The sequence below is a fragment of the Zootoca vivipara genome, chromosome 9 (assembly GCF_963506605.1).
Source record: "Zootoca vivipara chromosome 9, rZooViv1.1, whole genome shotgun sequence".
Taxonomy (NCBI): domain Eukaryota; kingdom Metazoa; phylum Chordata; class Lepidosauria; order Squamata; family Lacertidae; genus Zootoca; species Zootoca vivipara.
Genome location: NC_083284.1, coordinates 60,071,594 through 60,097,610, shown reverse-complemented (window position 1 = coordinate 60,097,610; position 26,017 = coordinate 60,071,594). Strand labels below are relative to the sequence as shown.

The 26,017-nt window shown below is 45.7% G+C and overlaps 1 protein-coding gene across 2 annotated transcripts; it reads left to right on the top strand.

Moving 5' to 3' along the window:
* The first annotated feature begins 800 nt into the window (after positions 1 to 800).
* YIPF7 (Yip1 domain family member 7) lies at positions 801 to 25,700 on the top strand. 2 transcript variants are annotated; one of them, XM_035112447.2, is made up of 6 exons: positions 801 to 873; positions 2,968 to 3,084; positions 7,144 to 7,310; positions 12,989 to 13,134; positions 21,664 to 21,845; positions 25,216 to 25,700. In XM_035112447.2, exons 2-6 carry the CDS (start codon positions 2,969 to 2,971, stop codon positions 25,376 to 25,378), a joined length of 774 nt encoding a protein of 257 aa, XP_034968338.2. In that variant the 5' UTR covers positions 801 to 873; position 2,968; the 3' UTR covers positions 25,379 to 25,700. The 2 variants fall into 2 exon arrangements, with proteins under 2 accessions (XP_034968338.2, XP_060135122.1); XM_060279139.1 differs by lacking the exon at positions 801 to 873 and adding an exon at positions 2,271 to 2,351.
* Positions 25,701 to 26,017: the final 317 nt, after the last annotated feature.

Sequence of the window (26,017 nt, the reverse complement as noted above, 5' to 3'; positions counted from 1 at the left end):
ATGCTAAGCCACCAACCGAGCAACACTCGCCAACAAACCACTCACATCTGCACCCGTGCCTTAATGCATTTGATCGTATCTGACCAGCAAATGTCATTTCCCGATAAGGAAAGATGCATGCCATCCGGCAAGGGGAGAATCCGAGGGAAGCCTCCCCGCTCCATCGGCTCCATCCCCTGGAACAGCCCAAGTCCCAGCCTGTATCCCCACTTGCCAAATCAGGATGCAGGCTAGGATCCAGTTCCTGATAGGCAGCGGCGGCTTCAGGAAGGGCACGGCAGTTCCAGCTCCCACGTTGGGGCTCCAGTGAAGCTTCTGCCGTCCCACAAGAGTGGGCTTCTCTCTGTGCTCCCTCCCAGCAGTCATTCCTCCTCTGGCCACTGCTATGGATGCAGAACCTCCAGGCCTTGTGGTCATCTGCTAGGACATCCTCCGGGTAGACATCTATAGGATTGTGTTGTCAGCCACTTGAGCAGAAGGCAGAATTTTAGAAAAAGTGGCTCCCCACCCTCCGGAAGGACAAGCCACAACTCCCAAGCTCCCTCTTTCATGCAATGTTATGATGCATGTCCTTCTCAGCTAGGCAAGGCGGGTTTTTAAAATTACTATTCAAAGACCCAAAATACTGTTTTGTAAAGTAAAGAGCCTTGTCTACTTTTGGGTTAATTTATTAGCTCTGTTACCAGACAAATCATGTTGGAAATAATGTCCATGGCACTGAAAGTCTTTCTGTCATGCATCTGTTGGAAAGCCAAATTTAGGACTTTATAAATAGCTCAAGATCACCCTGTTGAAGACACCAGAAGGCTTGGCTCGTTTCTCTGCATGTAAGCTGAATCTATAGTAGGGAATTTTCATCGACGGCAGGAAGAGGTATGGGCCTTCAGTTTTAAATGTTTAGAAGGAGTAGTTGTAAGTCCCAGCTGTGCACCTTTTAGACACACTCAAGTAATTGATAGCAGCAGCTTGGCTTTTGTTTTGGGTGGCGGTTTTTTGGGGGAGGGGGTCCACCTGAGAAATATTAAAGGCATTTTAAAGCGTTAAAATTGCACTGACAATTAAATTAGAAAATATATTCCAGGGTTGCTTTAAGAATTATTATGTACTTCCATAATTTTATGTGCGCATAATTTATAGAAAATGTCACATTTCTAATAAAAAAAACCCCTAATTTACTAGACTTATTAAAAATAAATCAGATTTTCTTCTAAATTTGGAAACACGAATGATTTGTTAACTAGCAGGAAAGAGAGTTGCTATATGGCATAATTGTTGTGCTAAGTATTTTTGATAAATGAAGGCATCGGGCTGAAGCAGATTGATTTGATTATAGGATATCAATCAGCACTTGTAAATACAAAATGCGTTTTGTGGTGTTTTTTAAAGAACGCCCAATGAAACACTGATCGCATTTTAAAGTTTTTCTTAGAAAGTTCTTCTTGCATGGCTTTATGTTTTCTTTTAATTTATTTGTTGATAAGAGTGAGGATGGGAAGTCGCTGGACTACAATTCCCACCATCTGTTGCAATTTGCCCTCCTGGCTATGGCTGATGGGATTTGGAGTCCAACAACGTCTGGAGGAACCACACATTCCCTGCACCTGATTTAGAGGCCTAGTTGGACATTCTCTAGCCCTCAACTGGTCTAGGAGCAGATAGAGGGGTGGTGGGTGAATCACTCACAACCCTTCCCCACCTCCCTATTGCCCCATTGCACACACAAACACACACACCCTAAACCTGCTGGTACCATATCAGCAAGAAAACAGGATGACATCGACATTTGCCCCTACAGTATTCAGGATGGCAGCACTTAGGTTCTACAGTGTGTGTTTTGTTTTGTTTCGTTTCGTTTTATTTTGATGCAATCCCATACCCACTTCCTGGAGAGTAAGCCCTAATTAACTCAGTGGCACTTCTGACTAGAGAGCCACAGCTAAACAGAAAACAAGCGGACTCTATAAGTCCTTCCCCCTCCCCTCTCCTAGACAAGCTTACAGTCGAACCTTGGTTCTCAAACGTAATCCTTCCCCGAAGTCCGTTCGACTTCAGAAAACCTCCGAAAACCAAGGCGTGGCTTCTGATTGGCTCCAGGAGCTTCCTGCAGCCAGTCGGAAGCCGCCTCGGACTTTCGGCTTCCAAAAAAGTTCGCAAACCGGAACACACACTTCTGAGTTTGCGGCGTCCGGGAGCCAAAACGTACAAGTACCAAGGCGTTCGAGAACCAAGGTACGACTGTATATCTTATATTGTCTCCTTTCACAAGGGAAGGTCCATGAATCAGCAGCAGGTAGAGATGGCATTGATGGCAAGTCTTCATTGCTGGCTTCTTTCTCCTACCTGCCAAATAGGTAAACTTTATTTTCCATTAACTTGTTTAATATATTTTTTTAAGAGTGGGGGGAAGCTCTAAGCTAGGGCCAGGGGCCATCGCCATAAATTGTAACGCTAAGTTAACTGTGAAAAAATATATACTTTACGGAGTCTACATACAGTGGAACCTCCGTTTATGAACACCTCGGTTTATGAATTTTCGGTTCATGAACGCCGCGGACCCATCTGGAACGGATTAATTCACTTTCCATTACTTTCAATGGGAAAGTTCGCTTCAGTTTATGAACGCATCAGTTTATGAACAGACTTCCGGAACCAATTGTGTTCATAAACCGAGGTACCACTGTGTAGTAAATAGAATGCCAGTTTCTCTAGCATTTCTACAGAGAAAAATACCTCTTCCCTGTACCCATGATTTTATAGACTTGTTATAGAATGCAATAGTTTAGTGGCAGCATCATTTGAGTTCACTGTAAAAAATTAACGGAAGAAATGCTTTTAATTCCAGGGAAAATGCCCAGTATATAAGTAAACCTGGATTTCCAGCTTCTGTTCCAAAAGGCACACATATCAAACATTTGCCATATTTCAGATTACATTGTTGCTAAAGTAATCTGTTTTCCTTCTCTTCAGTATGTCAAACTTTGAGCAATTTGATATAGATTTTTACCAGTCAGATTACATCGCTGAAAACCAAGAGCAAAATTATAGCAGGCCTGAACCCCCTGGAAATGAGTATGGAAGCAAACAGTAAGTGCTTGAAATAGAACAAATTTACTGATTTAATTTTAACATCGCATTTCAATTGCAATTAATAACACAATTTAATGGTTTCTTTTTCTTTTTTTTAAAAAAAGTGTTCCAGCCTTGAGAATTTTATGAGGCGTATCAGTTGGCTGCACTTTTAATAAAACAAAATACATTAAAATGTATGTTTAGGGTACTTTACAGTCCCTTTACCTAAAAGGAAAAAGTAATAACACAGATTTAGCACAAGATCCCACCAATAGCTTTTCAATATTAATCCGCATGTTTCTTCAACACAGTTGTAGCAATGCATTTTTTTAAAACTTTCCTCCCTCCCTCCCTCCCTTTATTCTCTCTTTTTGGAAACATGCTGCCTCCCATTTCATGCATTCCGAGGCCAACCAGACACACACCCTCCGATTTCCAAATGCTACAGAAACGCATCCTTTTCATGGGCTGGCTCGCCTATGAGCCATGCTGAGGTGGTTGTCTCAGGGCGGCTGGCTCACGGGCAATCGCCACTGCTGGGTGCTTGCTGTCTCCTCTTGCTCCTCTGCTTCTGCAGCCATGGTCCCCGACATGCTGGTGGTGGTTGGGCCACGGTGTGGGTCACGGCAAGGGGCCGTGGCTACAGCACATGGCACAGCCACAGCAGTGGACGAGCAAGAGGCAGAGAGCGCCTAGCCGACTTGGGTACAGTGGTACCTCGGTTTACAACCACAATTGGTTCCGGAAGTCTGTACTTAACCTGAAGCGTACTTAACCTGAAGCGAACTTTCCCATTGAAAGTAATGGAAAGTGGATTAATCCGTTCCAGACGGGTCCGTGGAGTACTCAACCTGAAGCGTACTTAACCCGAAGTAGGAGTGTAATTGGTTCTGGAAGTCTGTACTTAACCTGAAGCGTACTTAACCTGAAGCGAACTTTCCCATTGAAAGTAATGGAAAGTGGATTAATCCGTTCCAGACGGGTCCGTGGAGTACTCAACCTGAAGCGTACTTAACCCGAAGTAGGAGTGTAATTGGTTCTGGAAGTCTGTACTTAACCTGAAGCGTACTTAACCTGAAGCGAACTTTCCCATTGAAAGTAATGGAAAGTGAATTAATCTGTTCCAGATGGGTCCGCGGTGTTTGTAAACAGAGGCGGTTGTAAACCGAGGTATGACTGTACTGGGTACCTGGCAGGGGTGAGTGGCGGCCACCCAGCCATGATGAGGAGCAGGAGGAAGTGGCAGGGCCCAGTGAGGAGGGGAGTGCACAGAGGTTTTACTGAGGTCCTTCTGGCGGTTCCCTCCCTGCGAGAAGCAAAGTTACAGAGAACCAGGCAGAGGGCCTTCTCGGTAGTGGCACCTGCCCTGTGGAATGCCCTCCCACCGGATGTCAAAGAAATAAACAACTACAGCCATACCTCATGATACATCCGCTGCGGGTTGCGTCTTTTCAGGTTATGGACGTGCCAAACCCCGGAAGTCCTGGAACGGGTTACTTCCGGGTTCGGCGCATCCGTAACATGCGCAGAAGCGCTAAATCGGCATTGCATCACGTGCGTGCGCAGATGCAACACTTCAGGATGCGGCCTTTTCATGTTGCGAACAGGCCTCCGGAACGGATCCTGTTCACAAGAAGAGGTACCACTGTATCTGACTTTTAGAAGACATCCTTTAGGAAAGCTTTTAATATTTAATGAATTATTGTATTTTAATATTTTGCTGAAAGCTCCCAAAGTGGCTGAAGAAACCCACCCAGATGGGTGGGGTATAAATAAATTATTATTATTATTATTATTATTATTATTATTATTATTATTATTATTATTTACCTCAATCAGCAAAATGTCCCAGGCTGGCCCTGCATGAGATGGAGCTACAGGTATTTGGAAATGTACATTGTGTCCATGAGATGCACATAAAAGGAATCACGGAGGGACACGCTCTCCCCAGTCTTTAGAACTTTCCCAGGTCATGTCTCCTGCATAAACCACACTCTATGCTCCCAGGACATAACCCCTTCACCATCGTTTGTCCACACACCTCTCATGTGCTGCTAGAATGTGGTTTGATTGCCTAAATAGAAGATTGAAGGGTGCATGTCTGTGGAAACCTTTGTTGGGGGGAAGGGTTTGCAGGGGGTTGGACTAGAAGACCCTCATAAAGGTAAAGAGACCCTTGACTATTAGGTCCAGTCATGACCGACTCAGGGGTTGCGGCACTCATCTCGCTTTATTGGCCAAGGGAGCCGGCGTACAGCTCCCAGGTCATGTGGCCAGCATGACAAAGCCGCTTCTGGCAAACCAGAGCAGAGCACGGAAACACCGTTTACCTTCCCGCCAGAACGGTACCTATTTATCTACTTGCACTTTGATGTGCTTTCAGACTGCTAGGTTGGCAGGAGCTGGGACCGAGCAACGGGAGCTCACCCTGTTGCGGGGATTCGAACCGCCAACCTTCTGATCGGCAAGTCCTAGGCTCTGTGGTTTAACCCACAGCGCCACCCGCGTCCCTTTCATTTCTACAATTCTATGATTCTATGTGAAGTATATGTGAGTTCCAACAATACTCAAGGCAGTGATTCAGTTGAAAGGCTTTATTGAGGCACCAGGAACTGAGCAACATAGAATCATAGAACCATAGAGCTGGAAGAGACCACAAGGGCCATCCAGTCCAACCGCCTGCCAAGCAGGAAACACCACCAAAGCATTCCTGACATATGGCTGTCAAGCCCCTGCTTAAAGACCTTCAAAGAAGGAGACTCCACCACACTCCTTGGCAGCAAATTCCACTGCCGAACAGCTCTTACTGTCAGGAAGTTCTTCCTAATGTTTAGGTGGAATCTTCTTTCTTGCAGTTTGAATCCATTGCTCCGTGTCCGCTTCTCTGGAGCAGCAGAAAACAACCTTTCTCCCTCCTCTGTATGACATCCTTTTATATATTTGAACATGGCAATCATATCTCCCCTTAACCTTCTCTTCTCCAGGCTAACCATACCCAGCTCCCTAAGCCGTTCCTCATAAGGCATCGTTTCCAGGGACAAAGCAACTGCTTATATGTATTTCTGAAGGCCTGGGCCACGCCCACTCTCAATGCGATTGGCTGCTTAAACCCCCAAGGTGTGAATCGTGACCCAGGCGGAGCTTAAGAGCCAATGCCAGTAGCCCAAACCCTGACAATGCCGCACAATTGGATATCATGAGTCAAATCAGAACACAGGGCTTAAGTCCAGACTCAAGCTCAGAGCAGGGGAGACCATACATAGCACTATGCGTCAGTGATGGGCAGGGCCAGCAACAAATGGAATTTTTACCTTTCTGCAGTGAGCTAGTTTCGACACACGCTCACTCCGTCCTCCATCTCTGACCTCCATCCAGACAAGCAAGAGGCATTATCAAAATTCACGGACACATTCCAGCCAGTCTAAAACACTCAGGGCCAGCCAACGGCACTGACTTAGACCCCTCACTGTGGGTGCTCAGTGCGCCACACCCCACACTGTGATGTTATGACAATGCAGCGTCATGATGCATAGCTGCCAAGTCTCCCGTTTTCCCTGGAAAATCCCCGTTTTTCCAGCTGTTCCTAGCTGAAAAAACAGATTTATTTGTTTTTTCCTGGTTTATTCTGGCGCGGTGGCCATTTTGGAACTGGGAGGAGCATGCTCAGAAGCGACTTTTGATGCTGCTCTGCCCAGTTCTAAAATGGCTGCAGTGCGACTTCTGGCGCGGCGGCCATTTTGGAACTGGGCAAAGCAGCATCAAAAGTCACTTCTGAGCATGCTCCGCCCAGTTCCAAAATGGCGGCAGCGCTACTTCCGGTCTGCTATTTCTGGCCCAGTCCCTTATTTCTCTGACAGCAACTTGGCAGGTATGCATGATGTCATGACAGCGCAGGGCGGCGTAGGGCGTGCACTGCTGCTGCAGTAGCAGCAAAGCTCTGAGCAACACATACAGCTTCTGAAATGTATATATAGTCCAATTACCCAATTCATACGTCACTGTTTTGAGGAAGATGCCCTTTCACTCCAGTAGCAGTGCTTTTGATTCCCATTCCCGATGTTGTTTTCCTTGTAGAGGTTGGGCTGTTGCCTCGCCACCGCCAGATGCATTTGCTTCTCCAGAAAGCGCTTCGTCTTCTCAGCAGTACACAGGCCAGATTTTTCAACCGGCGTTTACCTCAGAGTTCTCGCCTAATGCCGCTTATCCTGACAGCTTTGATGAAGAACCGCCTTTGCTAGAAGGTACGGAATTAAAACGCTTAATTACACTTCCCCCCCATGTTCCGGCGGCTTATACGTGGAGCAGAATCCCTTAATACTCATTGCAAATTACTGCAGTGTCAAGGAAGTAATTTATTTTCCTTCCCTATAATATTACTAACAAGAACTTGTCTAAATGAGGGGTGGAACTCATCTGAGGCTGAGGAAACGACCTGCCTGGAATATTACCCCCTTTCTGGCTTCCCAACAAGAGAAGCCAACATTTCTCCACACAATAACGCACAGTCATCCTTCCTAGAGCCGGCCCTGTCATTGGGCAAAGCGTGGCCTCAGGCAGCAGATGCTCAAGGGCTGGGAGTTGTGTCCAGGCAGTGTTAAGTGGCAGTGTTGTGTGTGCCACTTGGCCTGCCCTGAGCCCCTTAACCTAGTCGGCTGCCCTGAGGTGTGATGGGAGATGCTATCCTGTTACCAATGTTAAAGCACAGTTCAAATGGCAGTTCATTTGACTTGTGCATGTGGATTGGTCTAGAGCAGGCACCCCCAAACTGCGGCCCTCCAGATGTTTTGGCCCTCAACTCCCATGATCCCTAGCTAACAGGACCAGTGGTCTGGGATGATGGGAATTGTAGTCCAAAACATCTGGAGGGCCAAAGTTTGGGGATGCCTGGTGTAGAGGGAGCATTTTGTCTTTCACCTCTAGCAGTTGAAAATGTTTTTGGAACAGGATGATGGGAATTGTAGTCCAAAACATCTGGAGGGCCGAAGTTTGGGGATGCCTGGTGTAGAGGGAGCATTTCGTCTTTCACCTCTAGCAGTTGAAAATGTTTTTGGCCAGCTCTGACCCTCTACACTGCTTGCAAGCCAAAAGCCAGATTTTACTACATTTCTTGAATCCATTTTGGCCCTTCCTTCAAGTTAAAATTAAGCAGCAGGTCACATGCTGTTAATAGACGTTTCATAACGTCCAAAATATCAAACTACAAATTGCAATTAAAACTCCCTTTCTTATAAATAAATAAATGTAAGCAAGAGAAAAGTTTATTGAAGTTTGGTATGTGTTAACTTACCACTCACGCACAGACGTTTTCAATTGCTCTGTGCCCAGAATAGTAATTTAACTGATCACAGCACAGTCAAAATCCTAGGTAAAAAGTATGTTTAAAAGCAATATTCAATCTCAGGCTATCAAATCAGAAACTTGGGGGGGGGAGGGAGATAGAGAGCTTTGTTTAATTTGTTGTCTTGCATTTGTAACACAGACACATGTTTATATTTGAAAGGGCAGCACTACAATTTGCATGGAAAATAAAGGTGATAACTCATTTTTATGGCACATACATCATGTACTTTACTGCCTCTAGATGACAGCATCACAATAAATTTTGTATTCAGATTTCATAGCATTGCCTTTCCCTCTATATTTATATTGCATAATCAGATATCATGTTAAGGTACCTATAATTAATAAACACTTGTTATAATCTTGTTTACATATCTAGTAATAAATTTGCCGGCTTTTTTAAAAAAAATAAAGGCAGCGTATTCCAAGGCAAAAGTTGATAAATTTCCTATAACTATAACGTACTATAGATTACCATAACAACATCAACTGTGTTAGATTTATGAAAAAGGTTAAAAAATCTGTACATGAAATACCTAGTGGAAATATTTGCATCTTATTCTGATGTACCGGGAACTGTAGTTTACCCACACACAGAGCTATAATTCCCAGCACCCTTAAACTGCAGTTCTCAGTACTGTATTTTGGGGGGGGGGTGGATGTGTTTTGAATGTGCTTTGATTGTGCATTTGCACTCCATAGGACTCCCCTGTTAGAGTACTGTATAGTCTTTTCCCATACATTTAAATAATGCACAGTTTTTATCTGCATTTGATTCCTAAGAGGACAAAAGTAACCCCCAAGTCTATCTACCTGTCTCAGTGGTGGGGAACCTATAGCTCTCTGTTTGTTACTGAACTACAACTCCCATCATTCCAGATTTCTGGCTATGTGAGCTGGGGCTGATGGGAGTTGAAGTGTGACAGCATCTGGAGAGACACAGATTACCCACCCCTAATCTTATCACATTTGAAACCTACTCCTTTGAGCAGTCTCCCCCAACTCAAGAGTCCCCAGATGCCAATTGACTACAAGGTCCATAGGTGCTAAGTGCCTGGGTCCCTGGGTACCAGAGCACACCAGGCCAGGTACACACAAATTTTGGGCGCACACAAATTTTGGTGTCAGGGCCATGCACGCTGCATGGCACCCACAGCCCCGGTTCCCACTGTCATGGGGCCAAGTTGGCACTCCTGACAGATGTCAGAGGCTGGACTGAGGAGGAATTATGGGGACCCTTTCCCCCACTTCTCCCGAACCTTCCAGAGAACGGGAGGACAGTATAGATTTAGAACAGTGGTTTGCAGAAGGGCACAGTTCAGAGGCTGCAGAGGGGAGACGCTGGGAAATATTGGGAGAGGAACAGCAGGAAGAAGAAGAAGAAGCACCAGGGGAGAGACAGCTGACAGACTCGGTCTCTTTGGAAAGCATTCCTGACCACCCCTCTTCCAGGACAAGGCGTGCATTGAGGGTATTAGAACAGAGAGCTTAGAGGCAGAAAGCCCAGAGGCCAAAAGCTCAGATTAGCTGACACAGGGGTGATGTAGAATAGAAGAGACAGAAGGGGTGGGACAATGGAGCAACACCATTATCTTAGGGAGACTGCCTTCCTTCGTTGTTCTCTGTGAATTATTGAATAAACTGCTTGGTAAGAACTTTTATTGTTTCTCTGCTTATTAGCTGCTACCGTGGGAGGGATCAGATTCCCCGAAGCCTGACAGAAAGTCCCATCATCCCCAGCCAATATGGCAAGTGCTCAAGGAGCAAAGGAGTTGTAGTCCACACCCAGGGACCCAAGGCTGGGAAGCTGCCAAAGAGGAACCTCCAGGGAGGAACGCAAGTGGCTTAAACAGTCTCCAAATTCTATCCTTGCAATCTTATTAGGAAGAGAGACAGTGGCTTGTTCATAGATGGTTCATGAGTTTGCAGGGTCCTCAGTTCTGACTGGATCATGCCCCGCTCTCTCTCTCCCCCCCCATACTTTTGGCACCCAAACTCCCCCCCCCCAGACGGTTGGAAAATTGCCGACACTACTTAACAATTCCTCTGCCTGTTGTAGAAATTGCTGTGTGCTGTGCTAGATGCTTTACGGTTTTTCATTGTATTTTTATCGCTTCTTTTATTTCTCAAATTGTATTTTATTGTATTACAATTTGCAGCCCATCGGATTCAAATTGTAAAGCAATAAAATACAATGCTTAAAAAAGAAGAAGCAATAAAACACAATTAAAAGTCACTGTGAGTATTTAGTGTGCGCATGCTAGAGGCCATCAGAATGAAGCTCGCTGACCATGGCTGATCCCACAGACCACGATTTGGGAACCACTGACTGGGAACCACCCTGACTGTGAAAATATCAGAAGCAAAATGCTATTTTTTGCTGGGAGCTTGGGTAATTTTACACACTTCTTCCACCCCTGTTGCTTCACAGCTGGCTAGGAGAATTTATGATCCACCACTGGAGTTTGGCATAGCAATTAGAAATACATTTTTAAACTTTGTTGTTGTTGTTGTTGTTGTTGTTGTTAAATAAGGCTTTCCTGGGTGCCATGGAAAACTGCAGCAGCAGCACAGGCATTTCCCTGGTCATCTCCCCCAAAATAACTGCAAAAAAGAGGACCCACTTGCCTCTTTCTCAGAGGCCAAGTGTTGGACAAGATGGGGAATGATGAGGTTTTGTGAGGGGCTGGTGGGGGCCTTTCTGAGCCCAGGAACCCTTGTCCACTGCCCATTCTAGCCAACCACTGAATCCAAGCCTAGTGTGAAGGATGACTGGATCTGCCTGCTTCTCTCACCACCACCACCACCCAAAAAAGCACCCCATATTTTGCTCAACACAAAGACAGAATGCTTAGACAGGGCTAGAGTGTTTCAACCTCTTTGTGCTTTCTGGGGTTTCCGAAGCTCTAAGGCAGCCCTGAGGCTTTGAGAGCAGCCCAGTTTGGCACAGGGCGCCTTGCAGAATACCTGCTTCACCTCAGAAGAGCCCAGAATCTCTCCAAATCGGCCCGATTCAGCTCAGAATTCATCCAAGCCAAATATGCACACACATGCCTAAAAAGCTGAGAGGTTTCCAATGTTTGCAGCCGACAGGCTGCATTCGGCTTGTTGGATCACTAGTAGAACAGGCCTGTGAATAGTATAAGCTTAATATTCATAAAATGCTATGTTTGACTGTACAGTATTGTGTTTAAAATGCTGTGCAGAGAGGTTTGCATTAGGCATGAGGTGTTTGTCTTTAGCAAATCCGGAAAGCAGAGTGTTTAAGGCTAATTGATGCCTCATCCCAGAAACCCAAGCAGAGATCTCTCACAGCAAAAAGATGAAACCTGAGAACTCAGTGTCTTAGTCAATCACGGGAGCCAGCAGCAGTATAAGAGATGATGAACAAGCAAGATGATTGCATAGGATCTCGTTGCAGAGAGAGGAAAGTTACTGAATCCTGAAAGGCACCTACTCTGAAGCAAGGGGGTCTCTACAGCCACTTTCTTGTCTGTGAAAATTTGCAACTGGCTTATGAAAACAAAGCAGTATTGTAAGGGGGACTCCCTACAGGGAGCCAGCCCCCATCATCCTAATGTCCACCTCATCAAGTACAGAGAGCACCAGTGGTTCTGAAGCAGCCAGAGGGGGAGGAGGAGACTCAGAGAGGGAGAGAAATCAGAGTGAGGAACAATGGGGAAGCTCGGAGGCAGAGGGATGCAGGCAGACGCTTGAGGATACTGCAGAGCCAGTGAACCGACTGCTGAGGGAGGAAACTGAAAGGGCATCGCTCTTTCCGGCGCCAGAAATGAGGAGAGCACCGCAACGCAGGTCAAGGGGGCGGCGTTTTGGGGTGCCCAGACTACTTTGCTGGCGTAGGAACAGACGTACGCCATTGCCGGATTCTGATTCGGGATGAGAGGTCAAGTTTTAAGCTGCCTCTACACTGTAAATAGATAGCACAATAAACTTCCTTGAAGACAAACTGGACTCAGGCGGAGTTACTCTAGAGTAGCCACGACGACCCTCTTGTACAATGGGATTGCAATGGGATTGTAAGGGCAGACCATTAATCAAATCAATAAAAGTAGCATGGATATAAAGAGCATATCCATCAACATTCACATTGGAATATGTCCAGTTTCATCCACGTATTGTATCGGGTGCAAGAGAAACAGAGCATGCTGTGAAGTCTGTTGCACTCGGGTCCTGCTTGTGAACTTATTCAGGACTCTCTCTCTCTCTCTCTCTCTCTCTCTGTCTCTGTGTGTGTGTGTGTCAGTGTGTGTGTGTGTGTGTGTGTGTGTGTGTGTGAGAGAGAGAGAGAGAGAGAGAGAGAGAGAGAGAGAGAGAGAGAGAGAGAGAGAGAACAAAGCCATTTGAGGACAATGATGGCATCTGGTTCAAATAGTTTTCCTTTGCATAACTGAGTAATCAATACTTCCAAATTAAGTCTTGGCTACAACGCATGCATCATTAGAATAATTTGCCTACAGCCAGCCGACTGTTTTGTCATTCTAAAGCGAGCTATTGCACAAAAGTTTTTCATTTCGGATGATTAACAGTTTTGAAACTCCTTTCCCCTCCTCTATTGCAGAGCTGGGGATCAACTTCGATCACATCTGGCAAAAAACATTAACCGTCCTCAACCCAATGAAGCCAGCAGATGGCAGCATCATGAACGAGACGGACCTGACAGGGCCTATGGTTTTCTGCCTGGCTCTTGGAGCGATGCTGCTGCTGGTAGGGTATAGTGCAAACTGCAGCTGTTCTCATAGCAATATCCTCAGTAGAAAGGCAAACGGCTTTGGGCTTGTAGGGAGAAGGAGTCCGATTAAAAGCCCCACGCGATAAGGCGTGTCGAAAGACTTCCCCCTCCTTTGCCCACAGCTTATCACACTGAAATAAATGGAAGAGACAGAACACTTGTCAGATTTATCAGAAACAACTAACTTTTGGAAGGGAGACATTTAGATTTAAATGAAAATCAGCACAAAGGATTGTTGAACAGTGTTCCAGGCATTGCTGGATTCCAACTCTTACCAGCCCCAGACAGGAGAATCAATAGCAGAAGAGACTCACCAGGTGTGCAGGGCCACTATTCTATCTTCCCAGCAGGCAGGTCACTGCTGCTTACTGTGGAGGAGAGCAGGGAGGCAGCAGAGAGGGTGACACAATTAACTCTTTATTGTCAAAAGCAAACCGTCCAAGTGTCCCTATTTTCTAGGGTCAGTCCCAGATTTACAGAATTTGATCCCGGAATGTCCTGCTTTTCCTTAGGATGCCCCTATTTTCACAGGATAAAAGTTGGAAGGTATGGAGTTATGCGACCCGCCAAGCGAAGGAGATAAGTAACTATACAGTCGTACCTTGAAAGTCGAACGGAATCTGTTCCGGAAATCTGTTTGACTTCCAAAACGTTCAGAAACCAAAGCACGGCTTCTGATTGGCTGCAGGAAGCTCCTGCAGCCAATCGGAAGCCCCATCGGACATTCGACTTCCAAAAATAGTTCGCAAACTGGAACACCCACTTCCAGGTTTGCGGCATTCGGGAGCCACAAAGTCCAAGAACCAAGGTGTTTGAAAACCAAGGTACGACTGTACAATCTTTAGAAGACCCCTGAAGACATTTCTGTATGGGGAAGTTTTTTAATGCTTGATGTTTTATTATGTTTTTATATATGCTGGAAGCCACCCAACAGTGGCTGGGGCAACGCAGCCAGATGGACAGGGTATAAATAATAAAACTTTGACTATTATGATGGTGGAATGACACCCCTGTTTTCATCGGAGAAATGTTGGAGGGCGTGCAGAAGTACGCTTACAAGTTAGCAAAAGGCATTTCCACCACTCCTACAACTCCCAGCTACTCCTGGTATGCACCTAATGAGGCAGTTGCCTCAACGGAGAGGCCCCACCCCAAATCTCGGCTTCCCCATCAGACCTGCGCACAAGCAGACAAAGACTACACCTGCATGTAAGTGGCTTCTGCTCCTCCCACTTTGATCCTCTCCTGGTCCTGGGAGATAGTGGAGCAGGAGAGTGGAAGGCAGAAGGAGGAGATATGAAAGTCCTTGACTCTGCAACCACCTGACCTCTCTCTCCCACCTCCTGCACCTGTTGTCCACATTCAGGGCTACCTTTGAAGGTGACCCAGAAACTACAACTAATCCAGAATGCGGCAGCTAGACTGGTGACTGGGAGCGGCCGCCGAGACCACATAACACCGGTCTTGAAAGACCTACATTGGCTCCCAGTACATTTCCGAGCACAATTCAAAGTGCTGGTGCTGACCTTTAAAGCCCTGAATGGCCTCAGTCCAGTATACCTGAAGGAGTGTCTCCACCCCCATCGTTCTGCCCAGACACTGAGGTCCAGCACCGAGGGCCTTCTGGGGTTCCCTCATTACGAGAAGCCAAGTTGCAGGGGACCAGGCAGAGGGCCTTCTTGGTAGTGGCTCCCGCCCTGTGGAACGCCCTCCCATCAGATGTCAAAGAGAAAAACAGCTACCAGATTTTTAGAAGACATCTGAAGGCAGCCCTGTTTAGGGAAGCCTTTAATGTTTATTTTTCTGTTGGAAGCCGCCCAGAGTGGCTGGGGAAACCCAGCCAGGCCAGATGGACAGGGTATAAATAATATATTATTATTATTATTATTATTATTATTATTATTATTATTCCAGTCCTGCAGCTTCTCCTGCCTCTGACTCTCGTCTCCTGGCTGTTACAGCCTCCCCAGTTCACTGCTCCCTTCTTCCAAGCCTCCAGCCCCGCTTCTCCCAGTGCCCCCTCCTCAGTATCCAGGCACCACTCCAGCCAATTCATGACGCAGATGGACTCTGCAAGTGCATTTGCACCATGCCCTGCTGCCACTCCTCTCCCTCCTGGTATGCAACAGCCACTCATCTGCTAGGAAGCTAGCCCTGTGGCTGCACCCTGCTCAAGTGAGCTGCTTCTGATCAATGTTCAGGGATGATCGGAGGTCCAGTGTACTGTATCTGGAGAGCCACAGACTCCCTATCGCTGGGATAGTGGGAAAGGACATCGGAACGCAGCACCTACAGCTAGCTAGCCAACTTAATTGATGAACTGAAAGCTTTCTCAGCTGCCTTGTGCGCGGTTGTGCCCTCCCCAGGCACCTTCCAGTATATAAAGCACAGCACATTGAACTTGAAATCTTCTGAGCCACTCAGACGCGAGGCAGCTGCTGTGCTTCTTGACCTGTTCAAAATGGGCTTATTGCAAGTGGGAGAGGAAAGCGGCTAAGAGCATCAGTAAATAGGGCTGTCAGTGTATGAACTAGGAGCCAACAAAAGAAAAACAACAACCCAACCCATTTTAAATAAAAAAATTAAAAATTAGGTACCGTAGTTATCTGAAACTACCTTATTGGGACATTTTTTCCCTTAATAGTTGTCAGCAGCGCTTTTGCTTAGAACACGATATGTTGTGCTAATTAGGTGATTAATAACAATAATAGTCATTTTATTATTTATAACCCGCCCATCTGGCTGGGTTTCCTCAGCCACTCTGGCCGGCTCCCAGCAGAATAATGAAAACACGATAAAACATCAAACTTTGAAAACTTCCCTAAACAGGGCTGCCTTCAGATGTCTTCTAAAAGGCGTTTATTAGTCATTCAATATTTGATTATCTCCTTGACATTCAATATTTGCTTATCTCCTTGACATCTGAAGTTCTGCAGTGACGGTGCCACTACCAAGAAGGCCCTCTGCCTTTTCAGTATGTACCCCAAAACATGCATGCGGGTGGTGCTGTGGTCTAAACCACTGAGCCTCTTGGGCTTGCCATTAAGAAGGTTGGCAGTTCGAATCCCCATGACAGGGTGAGCTCCCGTTGCTCTGCCCCAGCTCGTGCCAACCTAGCATTTCGAAAGCACGCCAGTGCAAGCAGATAATTAGGTACCGCTGTGGCGGTAAGGTAAACAGCATTTCTGTGTGCTCTGGTTTCCGTCACGGTGTTCCATTGCGCCAGAAGCGGTTTAGTCATGCTGGCCACATGACCTGGAAAGCTGTCTGTGGACAAACTCCAGCTCCCTTGGCCTGAAAGCGAGATGAGCCCCACAACCCCATAGTCGCCTTTGACTGGACTTAAGCGTCCAGGGGTCCTTTACCTTTACCGTTTTTTGCATGTTAGGATGCCAGGTTGTTAGGTTTCAGCCCAATTTCACACACGGCTGCATGTGAGACTGTGTGATTCTTCCATAACTGCCCTCCAAGGGGGTTTAAGATGGGAGAGAAAAGGAGCCAGAAATGTAGACTGGTGCGTCCCGTTTTAGAACTCATTGGCGAATGTTGACTCACTGCGCCTGCCAAAGAGGAAACTTTTGTCCATGATTCTGCCTCTGACTTACCAGCATCTGATGACTTCTGCTTTCTGATTCACTCGGGGCCTGACCCTGCTAAGGTGCCAGAACATTTGAAACAAAAAGTTGGCAACTCTTTTAAACAGCTGCTGGATCAGCACCAATTAGCAGGTAATAATGTTCATTCCCATGTGATGAAAACCTTCAGTGTGCTGAGTTCTGGAGATCAAGCTGCCGTTGTTTAAGCCCCGAGACCAGGCTGCATTTTTTCCTACTCATTAAGCAGCGCTCCCGGCGAAGGGACGGAGTAGAATGAGAGGAGCCAACTTAGTTCTCTCCAGTTGTCATTGGGCTTCCAACTCTTTTGGGGCCCAGACAGTGTGGACCAGTGGTCAGGGATGGTGGGAGCTGTAGCCAAACCATCTCTGGGAGGTAGCACATTTGTTCCCCCTGGAGTCGAAGACATGGTGGTGGCACCCATTGAAAAATGTGTGCATCATCTCCTGCTGATAACCCGAGTAATGGCTATTCTTTGTTGCATCCACCATAGAGAAAATAAACCAAGAAAAGTTGATACACCTGTAGGACCTTCAAGTCCTTTTTAGTACTGAAAGTGCACTTTTGAACTCCCTATCCTCGCCATGCAAAAATAGGAGCCATTTCACAAACACATGTGACATGTTGGAGGAGAGGGTTGTAACCTTGTTGAAGGAACAGAACTAAATGTGACATGTTTCACCCCACCAATTGGCACATCTTGCCAGCTAGGTTGAGTTTATGGCACACAGGGGAGGGCCTGCTTCCATTTAGATGCCTTTCCGCTACAGTTTTCTTTTGCAGGTTTTTAATCTGTGATATATTTTAATGTGTGTTGGAAGCCGCCCAGAGTGGTGGTGGGGGGACCCGGCCAGATGGGCGGGGTATTAATAATAATTATTATTATTAATATTATTAGTTTTGGTCAGCCTTGCCAAATTCCACCTGAGTGCCCCACACAGAGAACTGGTGGCATGAATGATTATGGCACTCCTAGAAATGAGTCCACATTTATCTATTATTTTCTCTTTTTTTGGATATGTGGCTGAGAGCATTCAGAAATTTACTGGGAGGGTAGTGTCATTATACAGCCTAGTCACTAGGTGGCGCTGGAGTTAGATGGCGCTGTGTGGATTCAGGAGTCTCCATAGCTGCCAAGTTATCCCCTTTTTTAAGGGATTTTCCCTTATGCTGAATAGGCTTCCTCGCGAGAAAAGGGAAAACTTGGCAGCTATGGGAGTCTCCTGTTCTCTGTTTGCAAAACAAAAGCATGGTTGGCTACTTTTCTGACTGGTGTGTCCTTTAAGCCTTCCATGACACCTACCGCTCTATGGTGCTGGCATTCATGTGGTCATTTGGTTATATAAATTGGTGTAGGCTAGGAATTACTGGTAGCATGTGCAAAAAGAGTGGGGTAAATCAGCTCGAAGAAAACCTGTCATCCACAGCATTGCCACTCCTCCCAGGAATACGGCTGCTACTGCTGCTGAAGAAGCTATCGTCTATGGTATATATTGCAGAGTCCAAAGCCAGCAGGAAGGGAATTAGTAGCAGTACAAGAAGAAATGAACCATCCCAAGGGGGACAGTCGCATGTACCATAGGGGAAAGGACTGTAGCTCAGGGGTAGAGCACTTGCTCTGAATGCAGAAGGTCGCAGGTTCGATCCCCCAAATATCGGGGTAGGTCTGGGAGATCCCTCTTTGTAAAACTGTGGATAGCCACTGCCAATCAATGTAGACAATACTAAGCTAGATAAAACAGCTTCCTTTGTTCCAGAATTGTGGATACTGGTGAACACAGATAAATGGACAAAGACGAAGAGCCTTGTACTGTCACACCATTAAGAATAGCCTTAGGTTGTATCTACCCCTGCAGGGACTCGCTGCACTGGTCCATTATAACATTAAAATGTGTTATAAAAATGTGACACCAGAGGGCGATGTGGAGCAGTGATCCATCATCAGTGGTAAAATGCATTGGGAGCTATATTTTTTAATAGTGTTTTTCATATCTCTGTAGATCCTTCCCAGATGTGTGGAACCTTTGGCCCTCCAGATGTTGATGAACTACAACATCCATCGTCCCTGGCTATTGGCCATACTTGCAGGGGTTGATGGGAGTTGTAGTCCAGCACCTTCTGGAGGACAAAAGGTTCCCCACACCTGTTCTACCGCCTGAAACAGAGACCGAAAAGATACCGAGCAGCCTTGAGCGGTTGGTGTATTGGGGCTGAATGACATTCAGATTTCCAGATTGCTGGTTTCTGTGTCAATTTCTGGCAAAATCTCTCTCGGAGAGGCTTGAGCATATTCCATCTTGGTCTGTATTTCAGGCAGTTTTGGAGAAGGCAAGTTTTTCTAGGCCAGAGTTGTGGTCTGTGGCCTAAGTCAGAAAAGGTTAGATCTGAGAAAGTAATTTGTGTTCTGTGTACAATAATACATAAACCTCATCAGAAATATTAAGTTCCAAAGCAGTTAATTTCCCCACCCCACAAACGAGCCTCTAATGAAAGTCAAGGACAGGGGTCAGCAAACTTTTTCAGCAGGGGGCCGGTCTACTGTCCCTCAGACCTTGGGGGGGGGCGGACTATATTTTGGAAAAAAAGATGAATGCCCCACAAATAACCCAGAGATTCATTTTAAATAAAAGGACACATTCTACTCATGTAAAAACATGCTGATTCCCGGACCGTCCATGGGCCGGATTTAGAAGGTGATTGGGCCATATCCGGCCCCCGGGCCTTAGTTTGGGGAACCCCTGGTCAAGGAGATAGAAACGCATGTGGAACATGGGAAACGGGAAGATAATTTGACTTGATCTGTTCCAGCTTCATTCCCCTCCTCTCCTCCCCAACTACCTCCATCCCTTTCTTATTGCACCAAAACCTCTCTCCTCCGCCAAGCAGTATATCAAAGAGAGTTTTCATTTAGCCACTATCTTGCTGTCTCCTGCCTCTGGCGCAAGCAATTTGTTAATCTTAGATTAAGCTGCTAAGTATGGCTGTGTCAATTAATCAAATGCTCTGGAACAAACAAGTTAAAATATTAGCTGATTATTGCTGGCATTGTGTTTATGTGCGGTATCTGCAGGAAATATTGCAGATCCAAACCTCCCTGCCCAAATTGAAAATGCTAAACCTATTGAAAACCTTTAATGACTATCGAGGTTGTTGATAGTAATCTGTTACACTAATGGCATTATATACCCACAGTATGTCAGCAGCCGTCGGAGGAGTGCTGGAAATATGAGTGCTGGAAAAGCCAGTGGCCCGTTAATTCTCTTTCAGAGATAAAAGTGTCCTCTCAAATTGCCACAGCAGTCTTTGTTATGGAGTCTATAGCTATTAACATGCTGTCCCATGTGGGTCTACTCGCGGGTCAGTCCCATTAGGTTCAATGGGTATTACTCCCAGGTAAGGATGTGTAGCAGGGGTCCCCAAACTAAGGCCCAGGGGCCGGATGCTGCCCAATCGCCTTCTAAATCTGGCCTGCGGATGGCCCAGGAATCAGCATGTTTTCACATGAGTAGAATGTGTCCTTTTATTTAAAATGCACCTCTGGGTTATTTGTGGGGCCTGCCTGGTGTTTTTACATGAGTGGAATGTGTCCTTTTATTTAAAATGCATCTCTGGGTTATTTGTGGGGCCTGCCTGGTGTTTTTACATGAGTAGAATGTGTCCTTTTATTTAAAATGCATCTCTGGGTAATTTGTGGGGCATAGGAATTCGTTCATATATTTTTTTCAAAATATAGTCTGGCCCCCCACAAGGTTTGAGGGACAGTAGACCAACCCCGTGCTGAAAAAGTTTGCTGACCCCTGAATTGTGTAGGATTGCACCCTAAAAGGAGGGGGGAATGGTAACTGGGTGAAGCAAAGGAAGAAGAAGAAAAGTGCCATGAAAAGGTCAGTGGCTATTGATAGGTTAATGCAGCAGTGACTGCTTTTTGGCTACAATATTAAGGGAAGAAATCACAATTGTACTATTGGTGTCATCAGCTTGGAGATTCATAAAAGGTATCACAAAAACTTTCTAGGTATTCCTTTGTTTATAACGGCCAAGCGCAGGCGCTCAGACTCATTTTGTGTATCCAGTTATGACAGTTTCATGCTTTTTCATGAAGAGGTATGCTGTATCTTTGCTGCAACAGAAAGGGGCACCCAGATGTTGAACACTTTGCAGAACGCTCAGTACGGAGAAGGCAAAAAAGAACGGGTACAAGCCAGCAAGGTCAGCAATAACTAGACTCTGGTTCTCACTGGAGTGGTAAGCTCCATCACTTCAGACCCCAGGCGAGAATTTACGTGACTGGTTGTTCCTCTATTTGGCAGGGGAAACCTTCCATGTAGGAAACTAGGTGTCAGGATGGAAGGAAGGGTCTTGTATAGCTGACTCCCTGGTATGTTGGCTTTCCATGTCGAAGGAATTGTGTTACACGTCAATTATATCTCAGGGCACTTCCAAACACTCTGTTTATTGAGCATTTGCCTGTGTTTGCAGAGAGATTAGACAATGTTGGCTATTGGATGAGCCACCATCCCGATCTGTTTGCACACAAAATGCGGGGAATTTAGATTACACCTGCTACTTATCGAGCACTCATTCCGATTTATTCGCGGGAAGCTTAGATAATAATAATAACAACAATAGTGATTATGATTATTGATGATGTTGTGTCAAATGAAATGTTGCCCCACTCTTTCCAGCACATTTCCCTCATCATCAATGCATCTCTGCATCCTTAAGGATGCATCTCCTCTGTCCCTAATTTTAGGCGGGATTCAGTCACATAACAGCAAATTCTACCCCCGTTGCCTCCATGGTTCGGCAGAAAATAAGACCCTCCACTTCTTTTCCAGCTGATCTACCATTTGCATGGTGATTCCGTCCTCTCTTTCTTCATTTCTACAGGCGGGAAAAGTCCACTTTGGCTACGTCTATGGCATGAGTGCCATTGGTTGCACAGCAATCCATGCTTTGCTTAACCTGATGAGCATCACAAGTGTTTCCTACGGCTGTGTGGCAAGCGTCCTGGGCTACTGCCTGCTGCCCATGGTGATCCTATCAACCTACGCAGTCTTTTTCTCCCTACAGTAAGTATGAAGTTTCATCTCAAATGTTGGCAGCTTGCTTTGAATGATAAGGAAGGGGTAATGTGAGCTTCACGGAGACAGAGGACACCAGGAAATAACAAGAAAGGATAAGAGAAGGAATGGGGAAACAGAGAGCTATGGGAATTGCTTTGCTGGATCTGTTTAGGTTTGCATGCTTTTTTCCAACTGCGGCCAGCCAAATTCATTCTAGATACTCAGATCATGGTAGTGACAGGTACCCTCTAGGGCCTGGCAATATCTGATTTGCAACATTGTGATATATCACCAGCTAAACATCGCGATATACCAATATATCACGTTGTCTGAAATGAGGGTGGAGCTATGTAGAGGCATTGGTTGGCTTCACGGTTTTTCCTGCATTGTGATTTTTGCACACACACACACACACACACACACACACACACACCAGGCTTTGTGATACACTGGTACCTTGGTTGTCCAACAGCTTGGCTCCCGAACAAATCCGCTCCTGAACGCCGCAAACCCGGGAGTGAGTGTTCCGGTTTGTGAGCGTTTTTTGGGAAGCCGAATGTCTGATGCGGCTTCCGATTGAGTGCAGGAAGCTCCCGCAACCAGCCTTGGTTTTCAAATGGTTTTGGGAGATGAACGGACTCCTGGAATGGATTAAGTTCGAGAACCAAGGTACCACTGTATATTGCCAGATTTAAAATTATGAAACCAATATAACGATATATATTTCAAACCAGTTTGGGACAATATATTGATATATCACCCAGCCCTGGTACCCTCTGTTGCCTCTTCCCAGCACACAATGAGGTAGACTGCCTCTTTAAAGGAAGGTTGGATTTTGCTTACATAGCCAACAGATGAAGCCAGGTAACTATATCTGGCATGCATCAGCTGTTCGGGGCTCTGGCCCAGGTTAGGATAGGATTGTGGGGAACGTTTTGCTAGAGACCCCTGCTTTCCTCCAACCCTAATCAATGATGGAACAGTGGGAGCTGCAAAAGCAGCTCTGGATAAACTGCAGCCAGGAAATGGAGCAGAAAAAAAATCCCGTTGATTCGTTTTACAAAGCAGCAGTTGCATCTAAACACATTTTGCTGCTGTTGGACTTGGTTGTTGTTGTTTTTATCATACTGAGTTTCCGTCTTACTCCACTGAGCAGCTGAAGTCTGTCCTGGCAATAATCCATATACTAAAGCATTCTTCTTCCCTTATTATGGCAAACAGTGGTTTCACCATTAATTCTGCCTTGTCTTGGGGTTGCCCTATGTCCTCTTTTTCCAGGACACGTCCTCTTTTTCATGGGTAGAGTCGTCATAGCGATCCATAGTTAAAAGTAGAAGTCGGCAAATGCGTCCTCTTTTTTGCTCTTCAAAACGTGGCAACCCTAGCAGGCTCTACAGCAATATGCAGAGTTAATTGGTTAATTATGTAATCATTTGCATGTATAAAGCACTGCATGTGTATTTTTAAAAACAGCAACAGCACAATGGGCTTACTCTGGAGAATTGGCAGACTTCATAACAGACCTGTTGCCCATTTTAGAAAATGGCCAAATAAAATGTCCAGTGAACCCATCACAATTTAAACTATAAAATCCCTGTGGCTCCTCCCCCCTTTGTATGTCACTCTAAAGCAGGCATCCCCAAACTGCGGCCCTCCAGATGTTTTGGACTACAACTCCCATGATCCCTAGCTAACAGGACCAGTGCTTGGGGAAGATGGGAATTGTAGTCCAAAACATCTGGAGGGCCGAGGTTTGGGGATGCCTGCTCTAAAGTTCCATGAACATCAGGATTAGGAAACTGGATCTAGCCCACTAGCTTTTCTCCCCTAGCCTGAATGGACTGAGTTTGACAGGTGGGTGGGACCACTCTCCTATCAATCACCTGATGTCACAATGTCAGGTGACCCATTTTTGCCTCTGCAGATTTAGAATCAAGATTTTGAGTGTAGAGCAGGTGGGAGTGGCTTGGTTGAAATGGTCTTACAGGACAAACTGGGAGATCTGGTGGTTCTAATTGGGCCCACGGAACAGAAGTTCCACCCCTCTGATGTACATAGATATATAGGTATAGATATATAAAGTTAAGATAGGCAATGAAATAGCACCTTGCATCTTTAGGCTCAACTCTCCTGTGAGCAGGAGAGGAGGAGGAAGCAATGAAGACAAACTGGCATTGGAACCATTCCTATCGATGGAGGCTTCTCTGTCAGCTGACACATCACCTGTGTCCCTCACTGCAAAATATTTAAGGGCCCAAATAGACTTTTCCTTAAAAGTGTGATTTGTTTTCTGGGGTGGGGGGTAAGGGCAGGGACAGGGGTGAGGGGGTGACTGGTAGGGAAGAGCGAGACAAATGGAAGCCAAACAAGTTGTGTATCTCAAGAGAGCTATATTTTGGAGACAGAGAAGAACAGTAATGGAGAACCAAGAAAATGGTTAGTGACTGGAAATGAATTCCTTCCAGTAGCACCTTAGAGACCAACTAAGTTTGTTATTGGTATGAGCTTTCGTGTGCATGCACACTTCTTCAGATACGAAAGCTCATACCGATAACAAACTTAGTTGGTCTCTAAGGGTCTACTGGAAGGAATTTTTTGTTTGTTTGTTTCGACCAGCACGGCTACCTGCCTGTAACTGGAAATGAATTCTGTATCATTTTCATTTTCCCTTCCTTTGTTTCCTCAAGCTGCCCAGTAGATACTGATGAAATTGCTGTAAGCTGCACCGAGGACAAGGGGATACGATGTAAATATAAGAACAAACAAATTGCTTGTTCCTGCAACAAGCTAACATAGTAGGCATATCATTATGGCAGGATTCGGCCAGTTCATTCGTCATTCCCTCTGTCCGGAGAAAAGCGCCAACTGTTTCTCTGCCGGGGGGGGGGGGGCAGTGGCACGAGTGAATTCACAGACCCTTCCCTAAGCTGCAACTTCCAGTTCCCTCCACAAGTCAGTCCAATTGATACAAAGCCGGCATCAATTTGCAAGGGTGTGTGTGCCCATTGCCCTGGATTGCACAGTGCAAATATTACACCGTGCACACATTTCTCTTTATCTGCTGCCAGCTTCTGGTTCGCTGTGGGATGAAAATGCTGCGGTTGTTTGTCTTTTTCCATTCTAACAAACGAGGTAGCAGCTGACTAATTTACTACTTGCTGCTTAGTCTTTTAAAGCTGCAAATTATGAAGCTGTTTTTCATCTGAAATGAAAAATGCCCTCCCGCCTGCTCCCCTCATCTTCTGTTTGTTTGGCTTGATGTTATATTGTCTTTGCCGCTGGCCCTTGGCTATCAATGCATCCGTGATTAGGAAGGCTCTTGGAAGTGTTCTCATTCCGCTCTTCTTAACCAGTAGGTTTTTTGATGTTCTTGCAGGGGGTTTCTCGGAACTGTGCTAGCTCTCCTCATTATTGGATGGTGCAGCCTCTCAGCCTCCAAAATATTCACTTCCGCGTTGTCGATGGAAGGCCAGCAGTTTCTGGTTGCCTACCCCTGTGCTTTGCTCTACGGTCTCTTTGCACTCATGGCTATCTTCTGAGCTTTGGTTTCCAGGCAGACTTTGCTATCTTGTCCATATGTTGGACTGCAGAATCAAAACCCGCCTACAGATAGATCTGATCCAATGCAGAAAGTCATAATAAAAACGTAACTTTAAAATGGAACAACTTATATCAAATAAAGTAATTTTCAATAAAAAACAACTAATAGAATATAATAGTTACAGGTAGGTAGCCGTGTTGGTCTGAGTCAAAGCAAAATAAAAAAAAAATCATTCAGTAGCACCTTAAAGACCAACTAAGTTTTTATTTTGGTATGAGCTTTCGTGTGCATGCACACTTCGTCAGATACACTGAAACAGAATCCACCAAACCCTTATGTCTATTCAGAGGGAGGGGGTGGGGGTGATGGGCTGATGGGAGTGGTAAACCTGTAGATGGCTGTTAACGGCTGCTGATGACTGCAATTGGTCCTGGGGGGGGGGAAGCAAGGGCTGAGGCGCTAAAGAAAGCTTGATCATGCATAATGAGATAAGAATCCAATGTCTTTATTCATCCCAGGTGGCTCCATGGTTTTAAGCTTGGTAATGAGTTCCAATTCAGCAACTTCTCTTTCCAGTCTGTTCCTGAAATTTTTCTGTAATAAAACAGCTGCTTTGAGATCTTGTATAGAATGTCCT

Excerpts from the sequence above, each read along its gene's own strand:
- YIPF7 (XM_035112447.2), top strand. The coding sequence starts at position 2,969 with ATGTCAAACTTTGAGCAATTTGATATAGATTTTTACCAGTCAGATTAC. Across the intron at positions 7,311-12,988 it reads AGAACCGCCTTTGCTAGAAG|AGCTGGGGATCAACTTCGAT; the intron begins GTACGGAATTAA and ends CCTCTATTGCAG. Across the intron at positions 21,846-25,215 it reads GCAGTCTTTTTCTCCCTACA|GGGGTTTCTCGGAACTGTGC; the intron begins GTAAGTATGAAG and ends ATGTTCTTGCAG.